Source organism: Mastigoproctus giganteus, chromosome 12, assembly GCF_048544385.1.
Source record: "Mastigoproctus giganteus isolate SK-2022 chromosome 12, ASM4854438v1, whole genome shotgun sequence".
In the NCBI taxonomy this organism is placed as follows: domain Eukaryota; kingdom Metazoa; phylum Arthropoda; class Arachnida; order Uropygi; family Thelyphonidae; genus Mastigoproctus; species Mastigoproctus giganteus.
Genome location: NC_143586.1, coordinates 123,853,648 through 123,875,344, shown reverse-complemented (window position 1 = coordinate 123,875,344; position 21,697 = coordinate 123,853,648). Strand labels below are relative to the sequence as shown.

The following is a 21,697-nucleotide window of genomic DNA, read 5'->3' as shown; positions in this document are numbered from 1 at the left end:
CATCTTGCTTCCATTCCTTGATAGACTTGTGAAGAATTCAGGGTTTACTTTCTGCAGAAGAGTTTAGGGGAAACTGTAAACTCTTCTGCAAATCTCTTCTGGCCAGTTTCCTCAATTACCTTTCTTTCAAGGCTGGCAAGGTGTAAGTATTAGTCTGAGGGCCCTGTAAAACTGCAGTCCCCCAGCAGTTGGAACTGGAACTACACTGAGCCACACAAATCTGAATCTGAGCTACAAAATAGAAAAGTTTTTTTGTACCTTTCTTCCTCCCTCCACAGGATAAGAGAACCTTTTAGGCAGCTGGGCAGCCATCCTTTATATTTCCTTGCAACCTGGAATGAGCAAAATGGTTGCCAGGATTGCAAAGTCAGTCTTCATTTCATTGGGTGTGGCATCAAAATTCTAATGACTTCGGAGGTTCCCCCCTCCAAGAAGAGTCAGGACATAATCTACGAAGTTGGTGAACATGCAAATGACACTGACTCATGCTTTCCATAGCTTAAGTGGAAGCTATTCAATCACAATACCTAAAGGTTCTACACATCAAGGACAATAGCAAGAGTGAAGCTGAATGATCCAGACTTTAAGAAAGCTAATAGTAAATACATTGCAAAACACATCTGTCAGGCAACAGCAGACCATCCCAGACCTTCCACATTCACTACAGGTACACAACAAATGAGGAATGTGGCAAGGATAGTGGTGGCCTGCAATAGCTCCACCAATCATAGTGCACCTCCCTCACACTAGTTTTCCTCCATGTCTCCAGGGCATTCTCTATCCAGAAAACAGAGTTAAGGTAGCATGTAGCAGGTTTGAATTGTTTGATTTCAGCTTAATTTTATCATCAAGAAAAATAAAACTTGAATAAATATTTTTGATTGACATGTTGTACAGGTATAACCTTAAGTTTAAGAAACATATGAGGGCTTCTTCCTATTAGAATAAATCTGAATTTATTTCTTAGGAAATGTATACAAAAACATAAGTTTTATGACATGATCCTCTATTACTTCATCAGTATCTGTGAAAACAGCCAAAGTCATAATGGGAATCTGCAAGTTTGTAATTTTAATTTTTCATTTTAATTTAAATGTGAAGTATTAAGTTACTTCATATATGACTAAATATTCTAAGCCAAAATATTGAAATTAGAATATGTTTTTATTTAACTTGTTGTTGTTACTGTGTTTGCCTCTAATTGATTGGAGCAAATGGGAAGGGGACTCCACATGGGGACAGAATTTTTAAATCAACTAGATGATTGTTATTTGTATCAACGTGTCAGGGAAAGTACTAGGGAAAAGAATATTCTAGACCAGATCATCACCCATGAACTAGATGACATAATAGGGCTGACAGGACAGTAGCAGGAAGTGATCATGAAGTTTTATAGAGGATGATGAAGCGAGAGGTAGCAGTAATTAAAGGTAAAGGAATGGGTTATAATTTCAGGAGAGGAAATTATGATGGCTTAAAGTGCTACATGGCCTCTGTTAACTGGATAGATATCTCACAGAGAGCAAGTATAATTGAATTATGGTATACCTTTAAAACATTAATCACAGAAGCCTTGAATGCTTATATGCCATTAAAAAATACTCCACAAGGAAGATTCCAAGTTGAATAAGGAAGTTGCCAGATTTACTTGAGCAGAAAAAGACGGCAGGGAAAAGTTAGAGCAGTAAAAAGTGCTGAAGCATATAACAGCTACAAATTAATCTGTAATAGTGCCACAGAAAAGGTTAGGCTAGCAAAGGAAGATTATGAGAAATCACTGGCTAAGAGAGCAAAGAGTTGGGATAAGGAATTCTTCACATATATAAATGCAAAGAAGAGAAGGACAAACCAGATCGGACCCTTATGTAATGGTCGTGGGATAGTATTAGATAACCCAGCTGAAGTTGCAGATTAACTCAATGGTTACTTTGCATCGATATTTACAGTGGGTGGTTGATTGCTGGAACAAGCTTCCATCTGTTGTAGAAGTTGATAGCTTAAATAGATTCAAGGCAAAGACTAATAAACATTTGGAGTGAGTTGATGGGTGAAATGAGAAGGGTGTGTGTGTGTGTGTGTGTGTGTGTTTAGCTGATGCAATATAAGCTTGCTTTCTTGCATCAGCCAAAAACACACACACACACACACACACACACACACACACACACACACACACACACCCACCCCTTCTCATTTCACCCATCTTTCCTTCAATCCTTCTAAAACCCAGTCCTATTTTGCAAAAAAGATTCTTCTGCTTTTATGCTTATCTTTGATGACACTCAGATTTTTGGACAAGATCACATATTTCAATTAGGGATTACCCTCACTTGTTTCCTCTTCATCAAAAAACTGGGTTTTCTCTTTTGCTTTTGGAGTTACATTTTTTTTAAACAGCTACTCACTGTACAAATCTCATATGTACCCTACCACGAAATGTTATTCTCACATTTGGGACAGTGCCCCATAATCTCTTTGTCTTCTAGACTCCATTCAAAAGAGGGCAGTTAATTAATGACCCATCTCTTACAAAGTCTCTCTCCACTCTCTGTCTCACAGACATTTTTTCTTCTGTATTCCTTTTGTATTGATACTTCCACGATCACTGCTCTGAATTGGCTTTTATAATCCCCCCTTCCAAAACACATCCAAACACTTGCTGCAATCAGTCAGCACCCTTTTACTGTCCAACTTCAAACTTTAGAACCAACTTTTCTTCTTCCTCATTTATTCCTCAAACTTTTGTTTTCTAGAACAATCTCTCTTCACATGTATTACTTAAATTGTGATCTACAGAAATTAAATTCTAATTTCAACAAGTATCTTCTTCACCTTTTTAACTTTCTTCTGCAGCATCTGAATTTTGTGCATCTTCTGATCTCTTTAAAAAAATCAGTAATCTGGATTTTTTGCTTTTGCTTGATAGATCTTTGTAAATTATCAAAAGGGAGCTTCAAAACTGCTTAGCTCCATACCATACGGTATGGAGCTAAGCAGTTTTGAAGCTCCCTTTTGAACTTCGTGTTCTTTTAGTCGGAAGGATTTGCATTCAAAAAATAAGATTCTAATTGCTCAGCTAAGTTTATGCCTTCCCGTATGCTTTTTAATGTAAAATTTTGAACTTCAGAATTTTCTAAACTCTATATTGTGAGATGTGAATTTTGACCGCTGAAAAAATTGTAATTATTTTCGTTCACCGAGACCAAAATTTTATTCAAACTGGAGTTGGAAACAATCTGTTAATTCTGTTATATTAATGCAAAACACACACACACACACACACACACACACACACACACACACACACACACACACACACACACACACACACACACACAGAGATAGAGATAAGTGTATGTGTTGGAGTGCTGATATACATATAATTTTTTTTTTTTTTGACGTGTATATATTTGCTGAATCTGAGCAATAAAAAAATATTAAATACTATTATTTTATTTAGTTACAGGATACCTGTAATTGTCTCTCATGAATCTATCCTGAAAATGAACAGAAAATGGATATAGTCAGTCAAAATATTAAAAAAAAATAAAAATAAAAAATTCTGTTATCTTTCTACACATTAAAATTTCCTCCTAGTGATATTTATTCAGCCAGTGGGAGAAGAGAGATGCTGGTTATGTGGTAATACATAACAAATACTAAAATACAGTAACAGAAGCTTGTTTTACTTTGGTAAAACAAGCTTCTGTTTAAGCGTGGTCATGTGCTATGTTTATCTAACATGCCCATGCAATACCATTCTTGATTTCCATATGTAACGTATTTATATATTCATAGCAGAGGAAGAGACTGTCAAAAGTTTCTGTAAGTATTATTTTACTTTATCAAAAGAAGTGAGTGCAATGAGCATGGGGCAAAGCCCCCTAATATTAATGAATTTTTTTTTTTTTTTTTACTTATAGTATTAGCTGAATTTGAGCAATAAACAATTTTAAATATTATTTTATTCAGTTACGGGACAACTGTAATTGCCCCTCATGTATCCATCCAGAAAACAAGCAGAAAATGATTGATACAGCAGATCTAGACATCAATGTTCGTCCTAAATCATTTAATATTGGAGAAGAAGGACAATTGGAAATGGTGTGGCGAGAAAAAGAGGGTGATCATCATAGTGTGTATGACCCCAACTGGTAAGAATTAATTTGTTTGAATATGTGTTAAAAAGAGTTTTGTTCAATTTTAAATAAAAGAAATGTGAAGACAACCACTCCCTGACTTACGTAAGGGTTGCGTTCCGTGGAACTCTGAATTTTACCTAAGTTGGAATTTCCCTAAATGCTACATAAGATGTAGCACTCACAAATTTGATTGAAGCAAAAAAGAAATGTTTCACGAACATGTAAATAGAATTATTCAATTTTTTTTTTCTTCATGCACAGGAAAATTTACAAAAATTTCAAAGAGAGGAGACAGGCATAACGTCAGCAAGTTTTACCTTTCGAGCATCGTTGCCAGAATTAACTCTCCAGCTGATAAGAATGCCGCTGCGGAAGTTGAAGGCTGTGGAGATTTAGAGTGGTTTTTAACAACACATCACAATTTCTCTGCAGTTGTAGAATCGGCACTGGCGACTTCACTGCATACTTTAACGTGGAAACCAGTGCAATGCTTGAACCTATTAAACTACCCATTGCTTGCCATGAATGTGGCTTGGGATTCACTGTACTTTTGCTTTTGTTTGAATGGCTATTGGACTTGGAGATGGGGGGCACTCACTTCTGAATCTGATTTTCCATCCATATTATTAACATGTTGACTGCCGCTTTGGCCATATCTGTCCGACACCATTACATTTTTCAGGCGTCGCATTGAAAATGTATTGCCGACACCCACTATTTCAATGGGAGCTGCGTCAGCTATATAGTGCTGATAATTGTTGGAAATTTACATTATTTTTGAAAAGCATGGCCTCAGGGTGACACGTGATGAAATTTGTATGGCCCCTATGAGAAAAAAAATAAGCAAGTAACTGGTCGTTATTTAAAAATTCTTTTTTGTTACGAATTTTATAATTACAGAATTATGAAGATTTATGGTGTTGTCCAAAACACTCCAAACACATGAAAGGCTGACGAATACAGTCTGGGCAATATGTCGAAATTCTTTTCCCCTTTCTGCTAGAAACTGATCTTCCTTCTGACTTTCAATTTTGCATAACAAAAACTGCACATTCTTCTAACTTTCTTGTTGTTTGCATCTAATTTTGTCATTAGTATATGAGTGTTGCCACATTTTGGCTTTTCATGTTTCTCTTTCCATGCTGTATTTAGCAAATCCATAACTATCTCTTCCCGAAAGCTTTTTATTTGTTTTCGCGTGGCCCTCTTGTATACCACGTACGCATTGACAACTGATATTCCAAGTATATATATTCTTTTGCTAATTTCCAGTACCACTTTACCTTCTTTCTTAGTGTTGTGGCATACGAACCCATTTGATCTGACAGATCAGTGCCTGCTTTCTCTTTGTTATACTTAATAATGGGAAGTGGGTTTTTTGGCTTCTTTCCGTCTTTACTAGTGGAGGGTCCGTTAACCATTTCTGGGATATGCTTTTTTGTTAGTAGTCTCACATCTTGCCACTTTAGAACAATAATTCCATTTTTTTCTTCATTAGCAAAAAGTCGTGACCCAGAGTTAAATTTGAAAGTGTCTGCAATTCTTCCCAGACATGATAGGAGGGAATACATGATGAGAGCCTTGTCAATAAATTCGGCCCTGGAGGGAATGTACAAGGCTCAAGGGGTAGAATTTTTTTTTTTCAGCGTGGTCTGCTTGTCAGGAGAGACTGCTTCTACGGGGATGGGATACAATTAAATAGAAAGGGTGCAAGAATATTTGCTGATGCTATCGAAGCAGTGTTAGGTGGGTCGGAAAACTGCTAGCTTGGGGGGATTCACAGACTAAAAGGTTAAAAGTAGCCGCAGGCAGAGGTGAAGGTGATCCTTGCACAACTTCTATTAGAATAAATAGCGACCTGGAGCGAGGGGTGCTGGAGTTTCAGGGACTGATGGCAGTCATCATGAAACAGGTGGGTATATGGGATGTGTTAGGGTAACTAATAATAAGGATACATGTATACCAATGCTAGAAGTATAGTAAGTAAATTTGATGATTTTGAAATGTCAGTCAAGACATCATAGGCAGATATTGTTGGGATAGCAGAGATGTTGTCACACAGATATAAGGAATGCATGATCCTTTGCAGAACCACTTGACTCTCCACTCTGTGCTCCAATATTTTTTTTCTGAAATCTTCTTACCATAATCCTTTATGCAGGTTGGACTCTTATAATTTCTTTGTGTTTCCCATGTTCCTTTGCGCATGCCAAACTCCATTATTATTATTTTTTAATTTTATTTTAATTAATTAAATTTTTCTGCTGGATGGCACCACTTTTTTTTTTTTTTTTTCATAAATGTAATTTCATTTGGTGGGAGTTTAACTGAGGTCTATGGGCATAATTGGCAGGTACCCTAAACAGGAATATTGTTTGAAATTAATTTCAATGAGATGAATTTTTAAATCTAAGGATAAATTGAAAGTTAAATCAAATTTCCTGACCATAGTTAAAGTTTGAAAATAAAAAAACCCATGTCTGAAAATTATAAGGTAAAAACATTTTAATTTCCAAGCTGTAATTAAACCCCAGGGACTCGCATCTGGTGAGCATGGGCTTGGCACATTCAGGGTCCTGAGCTGGATATTGTTATTCTCTTTCTTGGTGACTCTTTTCCACTTCTGATCTCTCTCTCTCTCTCTCTCTCTCTCTCTCTCTCTCTCTCTCTCTCTCTCTCTCTCTCTCTCTCTCTCTCAGGGTAACTCAGAAATTTTTTTTTTGGCTGGTGCAGCATATGCCTCGGGCTTACTTGCACCATATGGATAATAATAGTAATTATTATTATTCTGGTTAAAATTCAAAAATCTTCATTAAAGACAATTCTAATGAATAAAAATATCAATGTGCACAGATCATTATGTATAATAACATTCTCAATTCAGATAACATGTTTTGAGGACAGTATTCCTTTTTTTTTTTTTTCATATCACATGAAGTCTTCAAGTATCGTTCGAGAAAGTGTTCATCACTTGTTTGAAGTGTGGAAAAATTTTGAATTGCACCTCATGGCACCAAAGTAATTGTGATGTCATTAAAGATGGATACCTCCTCTAGTAAAACCTACAACCTACAACTACACCAGCTACAACTACACTCCTGGGTATGTGGGACAGGTGGTCACATAAGTTTTACAAGTTCTGCTAAAATAATCCCTTTAGCTCTCTTAATCTGTGCTTAGCAGCAGCAGCAGCACTAATTGCCTCTTCTCCTCAAGTCTCTTCTAATCCGTTTGTTATATGAAAATTTTCTTCGCTCACCGGAAACTATTTTAAAAAAAAATCATCTCATCATAAAATGAAGTTTCATTAAATATTCTGTTCGTTGCACCTGAGGTCAATACCACAGAATAAATAAAGACAATCTGCTGGTTGCATTAAGTGGACTGTATTATCCAAAAAGTTTACCTTTTTATTATACCAAAATTACATAAGTGGACTGTCCATCATCATTTCTCTAATTGAAAATCGATGATAGTAGAATATTTGGCCAATTTATGAATTTTAAGAATCTTTCAAAAAAAAAGAGTTGATAATTGAGAAAACTTTTTAGCCCATAGAAAGTGGGCTGAATATTTTAATCATTGCAGGAGTTCAGAGGTGTTCCGAGCTTTAAAAAAATTCTCAATATACATTTTTTATTTTTGCTCACAATGGGAACATAGAGCGTGTATTTTCATTACTTAGCAATCAGTGGAACAACATTAGAAATAAAATGGAGGGAACAAATACTGTGAATAGTATTTTGTTGGTTACTTATAATTTGAACATGGATTGTAAAAATTTTATAATTACTTACTTTGTAATTCAAACTTACTGAAAATGATTGGCATTAATGATAAATATATATTGCAATTTTTTAGTAATAAATATAATTTTAAAATGTCCTCATTTTGTCCTAGTTGAATTCTAGATCTGATAACCCTAAAGCCAAAATATTATTATTTTTTTTCCTGTATCACCTCATGAGTGATGGGGCCTTCCGTGTCACTCCATTCTCTGTGTAACTTAATTCACTTTAGCCAGTGGTGGAGCACACACACGCGGGAAATTCAAACAAATTCAGTAATGCATTCGAAAATCAAAGTCAATGGTAGTAGTAGTGGCATGTGATGCAAGAAAGCAAATGTATGAGCTTATGCAGCATCAGCCAAAAAAAATCACACCATTCCCTCCAAATGCCTGTCCAGTTCCTCCTTAAATTTATTCAACCTAACAACTTCCACAAAGACAGATGGAAGTTTGTTCCAGCAATTAACCACCCGCTGGCTAAAGGAAAATTTCCGCACATCTATTCTACATTTGTCTTTTCTTAATTTGAATTTATGCCCCCTTAGGTTCGTAATCTGAACAAGTGGAAGGATCCCATCAGAATTCAGCGTGCTCAACCCATTCAAGGCCTTATATACCTCAGTCAGATCACCGCGCAGGTGCCTAGTCTCCAGCCACTGCAATTTGCAGAACTTAAGCCTCTCTTGGTAAGAGGATCCCTTCATTCCCCTCCCCAATCTTGTTGCCCTTCTCTGTACACGCTCAAGTAAATCTACATTCTTCCTAAAATGAGGCCTCCAGACCTGTACGCAGTACTCAAGGCGTGGCCTGACCATTGCCTTATACAGAGAGATAACCACCTCCTTTTCCCTGCTAGCAAAATTCCTATATATCATTGACAAAACCCCATGACCTGCCCTGGCAGCCTGTCTACATTGCTCAGAGAACTTCATATCTGACTGCACAATTACTCCCAGGTCTTTCATTTTCTACCACCTTAAGTGTAGTACCACACAGTTGGTACGTTTCTATGGGGTTACTTCTACCCATATGCAGTACTTTGCATTTGTCAAGGTTAAACTTCAGTTGCCACTTCTTAGCCCATCTGCCCAAATTATCTAGATCCTGTTGCAGTAGCACACTGCCATTACTGTCATTAACAACCCTGCCAACCTTTGTATCATTTGCAAACTTGGACATTAAGCCTGATATAAAGGGTTTTCCAATAGTAACGCTCTATGTTTGGCAACAGCGCATGACGAAGTCGACAGTCACACAGGTGGTATCTTTGGTAGCCATATTCAGTTAGTCTCTGCATTTTATTATGGAGCGTTACACGACTGAGCAACGAGTCGAAATTGTAAAAAATTATTATCAAAACCAATGTTCTATTCGTCAAACGTTTCGTGCACTCCGTGCAGTTTATGGTGTCGACGAACGTCCTTCAGAATCCACAATTCGCCGTTTAATAAACAAATTCGAAGCAACTGGGTCTGTGGCAAATCTGAAAGTGCCTGTACGTCAGCGAAACGCAAGATCCGTTGAAAATATTGCTGCAGTCCGGGAAAGTGTGCGTGAGAATCCGCAACAGTCCATTCCGCGTCGGGCTCAAGAACTTGGCCTGTCTTCGACGACAACTTGGCGAATCCTGCATAAGGACTTAGGGCTTCACCCTTATAAAGTGCAATTAACCCAACAACTAAAGCCCAACGATCATGCGCAGCGGCGTGCATTCGCTGATTGGGAGCTAGAGCAGTTGGAGGTTGATCCTGATTTTGGGCGAAAAATAATGTTTAGTGACGAGGCTCATTTCTGATTAAGTGGCTTTGTTAACAAGCAAAATTGCCGAATTTGGAGCGACGAAAACCCACGGGAGATTCATGAGGTCCCACTACATTCCGAAAAAGTTACGGTATGGTGTACACTTTGGTCCGGCGGAATAATCGGTCCGTATTTTTTCGAAAACGAAGAAGTGGCACTTACGGTCAACGGTGAGTGATACAGGGCTATGATAAGAGATTTTTTTTTGGCCTGCAGTGGATGGAATCGATCTAACAAACATTTGGTTTCAGCAAGACGGTGCTACGTGCCATACGGCACGTGATACAGTAACACTATTGCATGAGAAATTTGAGGGTTCCGTTATATCGCGAAATGGTGACGTTAATTGGCCGCCCAGATCCTGCGACCTAACGCCACTGGATTTTTTCCTCTGGGGCTTTCTAAAATCCAAAGTCTATGCTAACAAACCACGGACGGTTGCCGCCTTAAAGGCCAACATTAGGCACGTTATTGCTGAAATTGAGCCACTTTTATGCGATAACGTCATCACCAATTGGGTATCCAGGATTAAATAAACCAGACAAAGCCGCAGCGGACATTTATGTGATATAATTTTTAAAACATAATGTTAACACATATACTTCATAATAAAAATAAAAATAGATCACTATCACTCTCACAATTTGTTTTATTGCGTTACAAAAATCGAGCGTTACTATTGGAAAGCCCTGTACCTTCATCAATAACATTGATGAAGTATATGTGTTGATGAAGTATAACATTGATTGAATACAAAACAACAGTGGACCTAACACCGAACCCTGTAGGACTCCACTAATAACATTAGTCCACGAAGAGCAGCACCCATTGATTACCACCCTCTGTCTTCTCCCACTTAACCATCCTTTTATCCATTGTAACAACTTACCCTTAATACCATTCTGCTCCAATTTGTACAATAGTCTTCCATGCGCAACAGTGTCAAAAGCTTTCCTGAAATCCAAATATATGATATCAAAATTATTTTTTGCATCCAGTTCCTTTGTAACCACATCATAATATCCTATCAAATTTGTCAGACAAGACTTTCCCTTAACAAACCCATGCTGTGTCTGAATTATTGCTGCAGTCTTGTCTAGATGATCCTGCAATGCATCTTTAACCAGCGACTCCATTATTTTACCCAGAACAGAAGTTAAACTAACTGGTCTGTAATTACTCGTGTCACCCTTCGATCCCCCCCTTTGTGAATTGGGGATACATTTCACATCTCCAGTCCGTGGGAACCTCCCCTGAGTCCAAGGATGCTCTCATAATTATGGCTAAGGGTTTGCTTAGTTGCTTTGCTGCCTCCTTTAATATAACTGGATAGATCCCATCCACCCCAGGTGCTTTTCTAACGTTTAACTTCAACAATTTCTCTTCCACTTTGCTCTCAGTTATTACAAGATCATTAAGCACCCTGCTACAATTTGATAACCTTCTGCCATTTTCAAACCTTAATAACTCCTCATGTGTGAATGTAGATGCAAAATACTCATTCAGTTTGTTTGCTATCTGAGCAGGATCATCAACAGTCGAACCATCGATGTCAAGTGGACCAATCAGATTCATCCCCCTTAGAGTTTATATAAGTAAAGAAATCCTTGCTGTTTTTCTTAGCATCTTTTGCCAAGGATTTCTCGTAATCTGCCTTCGCCTGCCAAACCTCCTTTGTGACCTGATTACAGATTAACTTATATCTGCCCTAGGCTTCTGAGTCGCTTGATAATTTATATGCATCCCATGCATTTTTCTTCTCTGTTAAGAGTCTCATTAGTTCATTTGACAACCATTTAGGCCTAAACCTTGAACAGTATTTCTTAATAGGTATGAAACTTTTAGTAGCTTCCACGATTAATTCCTTGAATGCTTCCCACTTAGAATTTACTGTTGGTAACATCGTCAGTTAATCCCACTGTACAGAATTTAAAAACTGTCTGAGACCACTGTACTCGCCTTTACGGAAGCAAAAACCCTTTCCTTTACCCCTGATGGTAATTAAATCTTTAAGTAAATCCCACGTCAGTACACTGTGATCACTGCCACCTAGTGGTTCTTTTATCTGCAAATTCCTAATACATGAATGATCACTGCTGATAACCAGATCAAGGGTATTACTTTCTCTGGTTGCCTCTCGAACATGCTGCTGCAGAAAACAATCATCCAGTAAATCCACAAAAGTCTGACTAGTGTGTGAGTGCCCAACCCACAAGTTCCAGTCAATATCTGGGAAGTTAAAATCCCCCATTATAAGACATTCCGATTTACTAGCCCACTCTATTTCTCTGTACAATTGTTCATTGTACTTATTCGAGTCATTAGGCCTATAACACACTCCTACTCTAATTTTTGCTTTCGCAGTGCTTATGTAACACCAAACTGACTCAACAGTGCACTGTTCATCTATATCAACTGGATGCACTTCTTTTGATTTTATGTTTTTCTTTATTAACAGCATAACACCTCCTCCCTTCCTATCCTTTCTGTACACATTGTACTCCCCAAATTCCAGTTCGGCATTCCTTATATCTGTGTTACACCACGTCTCCGATATCCCAACAATATCCGCCTTTGATGTCTTGACCAACACTTCAAATTCATCAAATTTATTTACTATACTTCTAGCATTGGTATACATGCAAGTATACATGCACCTATTCCTATTCCCAGCCACTCTAACACATCCCATATACCCACCTGTTTCACGATGACTGACATCCGTCCCTGAAATCCTCCAACACCCCTCGCTCCAGCTCGCTGCTTATTCTAATAGAAGTTGTGCAAGAATCACCTTCACCTCTGCCCACGGCTACTGTTAAGCTATTAGTCCTTGTATCCCCCCAAGCTATCAGTTTTCCAACCCACCTAACATTGCCTCGATCGCATCAGCAAATATTCTTGCACCCTCTCTATTTAAGTGTATCCCATCCCTGTAGAAGCAATCTCTCCTGTTAACAAGTACAGTCCAGGCTGAAAAAAATTCTACCCCTTGAGCCTTGCACAATCTTTCCAGGGCCGACTTGATCGACAAGGCTCTCATCATATACTCCCTCCTATCGTGTCTGGGCAGAATTGCAGACACTTTCAAATTCAACCCTAATTCAAGGCTTTTTTTTCATCAGTGACCTGTACTTGTTACTCCTACTCTTAATATCATTAGTGCCAACGTGTACAACTATATTACCTTTTGTGCCCTTAAAAGATGATATCTGCTCTACAACGTCATCAACCTTTGCCCCTGGCAGACATACCCTGGTCCTGTTCCATCTATCCTTTCTACAAAGGATGTTTCCCGTTTCCCTGACAGTAGAGTCACCAACAACTACTAGTTCCTTTGGGACCAGCGCTATCTGCCTTGGGGGTTGCCGCTGTGTTGCGTGATGACCAAGTGCAGGCTCTGACGTTGATGTGGGCAGCTGAGAGCCTGATGGGTCCCTCAATTTAGATCTTTCGAGGGCATCCACCCTGTCCTTCAAACTCTCATATAGGCCCATAACAATGCCTGATTTCCTTACACTCCTTACATTGCGCACACACAAAGACATCCCCCATGGCAATATCATGTTCCGTTCCAGATAGTTCGGCAAACATTTCGCAAGTTGCACATTTTTTAAGGCTGTGATGCGTTGGAGAATCGCCCCCCTCAGTTCTCCCCCGAGTCACAGCACTCCTGCCACTTTGTGCCCGTTGCTTTGCTGCTCTAGTTTGGGGCATGATATTTTAAATTAATAAGATCAATAAATTAAATTAAATTAAATGTCAATACTACGCTATCTAATAGAAACAGTGAAGCGTATTACTGTTTCTATAATTATACGTTAGAGCTACCTAACTACCTCAATTAAAAATTTGAATTCCCGATCACTATATACAAAACAATGCCTGCAATATTCGAATGAAATAATGGTTTTATAAAGTAGTACATATATCTACAAAAACTGTTTATACAAATAAAAATAACCAGCGTAATTAGAACTATAAGACAACGTAATAAGTACAATATAAAATAACAATTATGTAAATAATAAGCAAAAACTTATAGTTTTTTTCGGAGCCTGTAACTCGCAGCTGTATTTTCTAAAGAGAGTCAGCGCCCTCCTGATAAACAATGCCTGATTGTTTTTCTCGGGTATAATTAGAAAACACATACTTGAACGTTTTATTTTTGCTATTTGCATGTTAATTAATATATTTTTGAGTTTTAAAGTTGGGACATCAAAGAAAACAATTCTGTTTATGTATATCGAGAATTTCAATTTTGTAGATAAATAGAAATTATAGAAACAATTTTTAGTTAATTTCACCATGGTGATTTTCATCCCACAGACTAACAATGCTTGAAAATAGGACAGAACTGAAGCTGGGTGTTTGTTGGATAATAATATTACTGTAAAATTGCTGGCCAAAATAATCCCTATACATGCTGCCGCATAGGGAAGGGGTTGGGGAAAGAATGTTCTGGATTGATTTTCACCCTATTCAAGCTATTCACCCAAATGCTGCTAGTCATTGTGGACTGAAGTGCATGCCGCTCTACTGTACAGTTCATAAACTGTATTAGTCATTTTAACACCCGGCTCGCGTGAGCTGGCTTCATCATACTACTGAATAGAACCATCCGATTTTGACACAGGTGGGAACAGAGATCGGCAAAAGTTGTGACGAATAGGTTTGGCAAGAGACCTGAATGCTCGGCTACCATTTGGACAAGAAGCAAGTTTTCTATCTGTTCAAAATCTAGTTTTGACTGAATAGTAACTACTTTACAATTGTTGCGAGCTTTGGTGTAAGCAGAAAACAAACCTGGAGATTTGGCAACAAGCCAATTACAATATGCAACATTCTTCTCTTGAACACCCTTAGCACATTTATTGGAAAACCAAGGTTTTCCAATAAATATGCTAAGGCTGTTCCAAGGTAGATAAAGGACAAGATTTTAAGGTGGAATGTGAAATAAAGGATTCCATTTCTATTAGAATAATTTCACTGACACGATCTAAGCAAATCTTGACATTGGAAGATTTGAACAGTAATTCGACCAAGGAAAATAAGAAAAGAAATCTCGGAGATCACCCATTTTGCATTCTTGTAATGCCAAACAACATGAGGTTGAGGGTGGCCACGAGAGAAACGCTCCATTGGAGAAGAAACCTTCACTAAGTTGTCATCTGAGGTGCCTAGAGGACCACTCACCTCAGCTATGTACTTAGAAGGGTTTTTTATTGGCTTAATTTCATTAATTATTTAATGAAAATTAATTCTTAATTAATTTCATTCATAATTAATTCTTAATTAATTTCATTCATAATTAATTCTCAATTAATTTCATTCATAATTGCACTTAACTGAGTACAGTTATGAATGAAACAGTAATATCAAATTTGATACTAATAAACATCTTTGAGCATGCTCTACTGGTCAGTCACAAAGGATATATATATATATAGCTTTATTGCATTCAGTATTTCAGTAAGGATGTAATGATCAATTAGATACACAATACAGATACACGGAATGTATATATAAGATAACAGTACTTAAAAATTCTGAATGTGATGGGTAAAAACAGTTTAGATTTTTAGAATTGGAAATAAAAGTACACCTAGAAACACCATGAATTTTGGAAACATCAGCAGACCAGTGTAGCTTCTCTAATTCTTTCGTAAATTTACTCAACCCACTTTTATCCTCTTCCACAATGCCGGATGGAATTCTGTTCCAACAATTAACCACCGTCTGGCAAAAGTCGAATTACAACACTCCAGGAAGGAGATAGTTCCCAGTGCAACTGTAATTCCTCAGTTTGAATTTATGCCCCCTTGTGTGTAGTCTGAAAAAGAGGAAGGATTCCATCAGCATTGAGCTTATTCAAGGCCTTAACCCTTAACTCCACCCAGGGGTCCACCAGACCTGAAGCATGTTATTTTCGTAAATATTTTTGTAGGGACAAAATTCCCGAAACTGTTTCAGATAATCTTATCAAGCCTTGTGCGGCAGGTGGCCGTCAGTTGCATGCGAGAGCTCGAGCGACACCGACAGAGTTGCAGTGACATTGGGGTCCAGCAGACCCCAGGGTAGCAAGTGTATGTGTGTTTTCGAGATACGGATTTTCGAATACTCATTATTCTAGTTGGTTTCCTGGTGCATTATCAAAATAAAATTTAATGGGTAAGTTAGCCAACTAAATCACCTTTTTTATCCGTTTATTGTTTTCTAATAGCTGCAAAGAACAGGAGTAATTAATAGTTCTTTTCTGTCTAATTGAGATAACATCGGACGACCAAATCATTCAATGGCTGTTCGATGATTCTGATGATGAAGCCACAGAAAGTTCTGCAATCATCAACTGTGGAAGTGACAATGAAGAGGATGGCATCATCGAAGATTTCTGTACACAATCTGCCAATCAAGATGACGAAGACGATTCCTCATCTGATGATGTACCTTTGTCAAATTTATCTTTGGGTAATTTTCTTTGTGTTTTGGATGTGCCTATCAATTTTGAAGTGTAAAGATGGTCACAAATGGAGTGGTAAAAAACCGACAAGGTCTAGAACTCCACGAAGAAATATCTTTCATCCACATGGGCCTAAAGGACCAGCTCACACTGTAACCTCAGAGGAAGATAAATGGGGCTTATTTTTTTCTCAAAATATCTGGGAGAAAATGGTGGTAGTAGTAGTAGTATTGGCATGTAATGCAAGAAAGCAAATGTATGAGCTTGTGCAGCATCAGCCGAAAAAAAAAAAATCACACCACTCCCTCCAAATGCCTGTCCAGTTCCTCCTTAAATTTATTCAACCTATCAACAACAACGACAGATGGAAGTTTGTTCCAGCAATTAACCACCCGCTGGCTAAAGGAAAATTTCCGCACATCTATTCTACCTCTGTCCTTTCTTAATTTGAATTTATGCCCCCTTAGGTTCATAATCTGAACAAGTGGAAGGATCCCATCAGAATTTAGCGTGCTAAACCCATTCAAGGCCTTATACACTTCAATCAGATCACCGCGCAGGTGCCTAGTCTCCAGCCACTGCAATTTGCAGAACTTAAGCCACTCTTCGTAAGAGGATCCCTTCATTCCCCTCACCAATCTTGTTGTCCTTCTCTGTGCACGCTCAAGCAAATATACATCCTTCCTAAAATGAGGCCTCCAGACCTGTACGCATTACTCAAGGCATTGGCCTGACCATTGCCTTATACAGAGGGACAATCACCTCCTTTTCCCTGCTAGCAAAATTCCTATATATCATTGACAAAACCCAATGACCTGCCCTGGCAGCCTGTCTGCATTGCTCAGAAAACTTCATATCTGACTGCACAATTACTCCCAGGTCCTTTTCATTTTCTACTACTTTAAGTGCAATACCACACAGTTGGTACATTTCTCTGGGGTTACTTCTACCCATATGCAGTACTTTGCATTTGTCAAGGTTAAACTTCATTTGCCACTTCTTAGCCCATCTGCCCAAATTATCTAGATCCTGTTGCAGTAGCACACTGTCATTGCTGTCATTAACAACCCTGCCAACCTTTGTATCATCTGCAAACTTACACATTAAGCTTGATATACCTTCATCAATATCATTTATAAATATACAAAACAACAGTGGACCCAACACCGAACCCTGTGGGACTCCACTAATAACGTTAGTCCACGAAGCACCCTTGATTACCACCCTCTGCCTTCTCCCACTTAACCATCCTTTGGTGGTCAATCACACCAACATTGAAATCCATGCACAGAGGGCAAAGTTACAAATGGCAGAGCTATGCAGAACCCGGAAGACGAAAATGAAGATGCCGAAAACTGATCTACTGTACATCTTTCTTTCGCTAAGGATACAACTGTGAAGGAAATAAAACTGCTGATTGGGCTTTATTACTTAGCAGGGGTTCTCAATATGAACGGTGTTACTACAAAAGAATTGTTTGATTAAGAAAAAAAAAGTCTGGTGTCAGATATTTTCGTGCCACTATGTCTCAAGCAAGATTTGAATTTCTCACAAATTGTTTACGTTTCGACGATCATTCTACCTGGAAAAACAGATGAGAAACTGACAGACTGGTACCAATCAGGGATATCTTTAATCACATTGTCAAAATTTCTGAGAATCTGTACAGTCCAGATTGCTGCACTTTAGATGAAATGTTGTTAGGATTCAGAGGCTGGTGGATCTTCAGAATGTACATTCCCAGCAAGCCGGATAAATACGGTATCAAAATTCTGATGTTGCATGATAGTAAGACTGGGTATATGATTAGAGCATTTGTATATTTTGTATATTAGAGCATTTGAAGAAACAAAAGAGAAATACCGCCCAGTTTTCTTGATGTAAAATATCGTGCTCGCAACACAGCTAAATTTGGTTTTTCTGAAGAACTCACTCTGCTGTCCTGTTCACCAAAGTTGGGAAAGATTCTACTCCTAGAAATATTCCAACTGCAGAATTCTTCACCATGACTTTTACTGAACCAATTCACGGTACCAGCCGTAACCTAACTTGCGATAATTGGTTTTCATCAATACCTGTAGCCAAACAGTTGCTCAGAAAGCAGATGACTATGGTTGGCATGCTTCGAATAAACACAAGAGAAATACCGCCCAGTTTTCTTGACGTAAAAGATCGTGCTCGCAACACAGCTAAATTTGTTTTTCTGAAGAACTCGCTCTGCTGTCCTGTTGTCCACCAAAGTCAAAACAGAAGAAGATAGTAATGATGTTGTCAACAGCATTAAACAGCAGACAAAGATGCAATGAACCCATTACTGGAGGTGGTGCAGTTCTATAACAAAACAAAAGGTGGTGTCGATTTAATGGACCAGTTATGCCACAAGTACACGGTGTCTAGAAGGACAAAAAGATGGCAAATGGCCATTTTCTTTGGACTTTTGAATGTAGTAGGTGTCAATTCATACATACTATTCAAAATGACATCAAACTCTAAAGAAGAACGATGCCAATTTCTGAAAAAATTTGCCCTGGATTTGATAAGACCACAAATGGAGGAGCGATTCACTTGGGCAACTTTGATGTCACATCTCCAGGCCCTTCTAGGTAGTATCCTGCAAAAAAAAGCGGCCATGTGTTGAAGACCCACTTAATATCAATGCCAAAAGAAGATGCATTACGTGCCCCAGGGGTAAGGACCGAAAAACTAAGGGGGCATGCACCCTTTGCAAAAACCCTATTTGTGGCAAACATACCAAAGCTATGTGCCAAGACTGTGTTACTAAAGTATTATAATTATAAATATTTTGTTACTCTTGATTGTTTATAAGTTCTAAATTTCTAATAAAAAATTTGTGAATTGTAAAGTTTTTTTTTTTTTTTTTTTTTTTTTCATTTTTAAATTATAAGCATTCCAATTTTGGAGTTCCCGGGACCCCAGGGTAGTAATAGTGTTTCTCCCAGGATGGGTAGGGTATAAAGGTTAAACACCTCAGCCAGATCTCATTGCAAGTGCTTAGTTTCCAGGCGTTGCAATGTGGAGAACTGAAGTTTTTCTTGATAAGAATATCCCCCCCCCTGCCACTAATCTTGTTGCTCTTCTCTGTACCTGTTCCAACAGGTCCACATCCTTCCTAAAATGAGGCTTCCAGACCTGTATATAATACTCAAGATGTGGGCTTACAAGTCTAATAATTACCTCCTTATCCCTGTTGGCAAAATTCTTGTACATCATTGACAAAACCCCATGAGCTGTCCTTGTAGTCCATCTGCACTGCTCAGAGAACTTCATAACTTACTGCAAAATTATTCTTGGTTCTTTTTTGTTCTCTACTCTCTTCACAGTAGGTACATTAATCTGGGATTATTGTTATCCCTGTGCATTTTACATTTGTTAATATTAAACTTCAGTTGCTACTTCTTCACATCTGCGTAATTTTTTTCAGATCTTGTTGCAATAGCATACCATGATTACCGTCATTAATCACCCTGCCAACCTTTATATTATCTACAAACTTAAGGATGAAGCTTTATATGCCTTCTTAATAAATATTGAACACAACAGTAGGTCCAGCATTGAATCCTGAGCAAATGAAGGTCTGTGCAGAGATTTGAATAAATCAAAGTTCAAGAACATGTTTTATTTGTTCATCATGCACTCAGAATTTGTTCTCCAAGAGATAAACAGGAAGATAAAATGTCTATCAGACATTATCTTCCTGTTTCAAAGTGTTTTAGGGCAAAGGAGCAAATTGTTGCCAGACAAGTGGTAATTACATCACAGCAATGTGCCAGCTGATACTGCATTACTGATGAGATAAATTCTGGTGGAAAAATGAATCCTTTAAATGATATAACCTGCTTACTCCCCCAATTTGGCTTCCTCTGACATCTTTCCATTCACAAATATGAAAACTTCAATAGAAGGAAAACTGACTTTGGGGAAGTCAGCAGCATACATCAAAAGCAAAGCACTGAATTTAAATCATTAACACATTGATTGCCAAGCTAGTTTAAGAAAATTACCATCAGGCCAAAAAATATTTAGTAAATAATTTGATTAGTAATTCTAAAATAAATATTTTAATGTCAACAAAGCATGCCCCAGAAATGGATGATGAACCCTCCACTAGTAAAGGAAGATGAAAAGAAGCTAAAAAAAACCCACTTCCTCTTCTATCATATAATAAAGGAAAAGCAGGCATTGATCTGTCGGATCAAATGGGTTTATATGCCACAGTGCTAAGAAAGAAGATAAAAGCGGTAGAAGATTGTGTGTGAGTTTTATGTTATATAAAGTTGAAAGAGTCTGAAGGAAGATCTGCTGCTAGAAAGAGGGAGAAAAGAGTTTGTACTTATTGCCCAGACTGTAATCATTAGCCTTTCTTTTAAAGTGTTTTGGTCAATGCCACAAATCTACATAATTTAAATTTTGTAATAGTAAAATTCATATAATAAATAATCAGCATTTACTCACTTATTTTTTCTCATAACTGCATGCAAATTATATCAGACTTATCACTAGGGGCCATGCTTTTCAAAAATAATGTAAATTCCCAAAATCGTCACCACTTCTAGATTTATGCCCCTTCAGGTTCATAATCTGAGCAAGAGGAAGAATTCCATCAGAATTGAGCCTATTCAACCCATTCAAGGCCTTATTCAGCTCAGTCAGATCACTCCGCAGGTGCCTAATCTCCAGATGCTGCAATTTGCAAACATTAAGCCTTTCTTGGTACGACCACCCCTTCATTCCCCTCACCAATCTTGTTGCCCTTCTCTGTACTTCTATCAATGCTACATCCTTCCTAAAATGAGGCCTCCAAACCTGTATGCAGTACTCAAGATGTGGCCTGACCATTGCCTTATACAAAGGGATAATCACCTCCTTTTCCCTACTAGCAAAATTCCTGTATATCATAGACAATACCATATGATCTGCTCTGGCAGCCTGTTTGCACTGTTCAGAAAACTTCATATCTGACTGCACAATCACTCCCAGGTGTTTTTCCAATTTCTACCACTCTAAGTGAGTAACACACAGTTGGTACGTTTCTTTGGTGTTACTTCTACCCGTACACAGTCAACTACCCGCAATACTTTGCATTTGTCAATGTTAAACTTGAGTTGCCACTTCTCAGTGCATCTGCTCAACTTTTCTAGATCCTGTTGCAGTAGCACACTGTCATTAACAACCCTGCCAACGTTTGTATCATCTGCAGATTTTGACATAATTTAACATTTGATTTGACATCTATACCTTCTTCAGTATCATTGATAAATATACAAATCAATGTTGGGCCCAACACCGAAACCTGAGAGACTCCACTAATAACATTAGTCCACGAAGAGCAGCATCCGTTGATAACCACTCTGTCTTCTCCCACTCAACCACTATTTTCCATTCTTCTATGCTCTAAAGCTTTTGTGTCCATTCCATTCTTCTATGTGCAAAAGTGTCAAAAGACTTCACCTTAACAAAGTCATGCTCTTTGTGAACTATAACTGC

The 21,697-nt window shown here is 38.0% G+C and overlaps 1 protein-coding gene across 1 annotated transcript in view; it reads left to right on the top strand.

Annotated features, from left to right (window-relative positions):
• The window catches only part of LOC150077390 (uncharacterized), a 219,791-nt gene that overhangs the window by 61,165 nt on the left and 136,929 nt on the right, over nucleotides 1-21,697 (top strand). Inside the window, exon 4 of the mRNA XM_090385627.1 lies at nucleotides 3,973-4,154. Within this exon, the coding sequence (XP_090241753.1) occupies nucleotides 3,973-4,154 (182 nt within the window). The remainder of the gene's footprint in view (nucleotides 1-3,972; nucleotides 4,155-21,697) is intronic.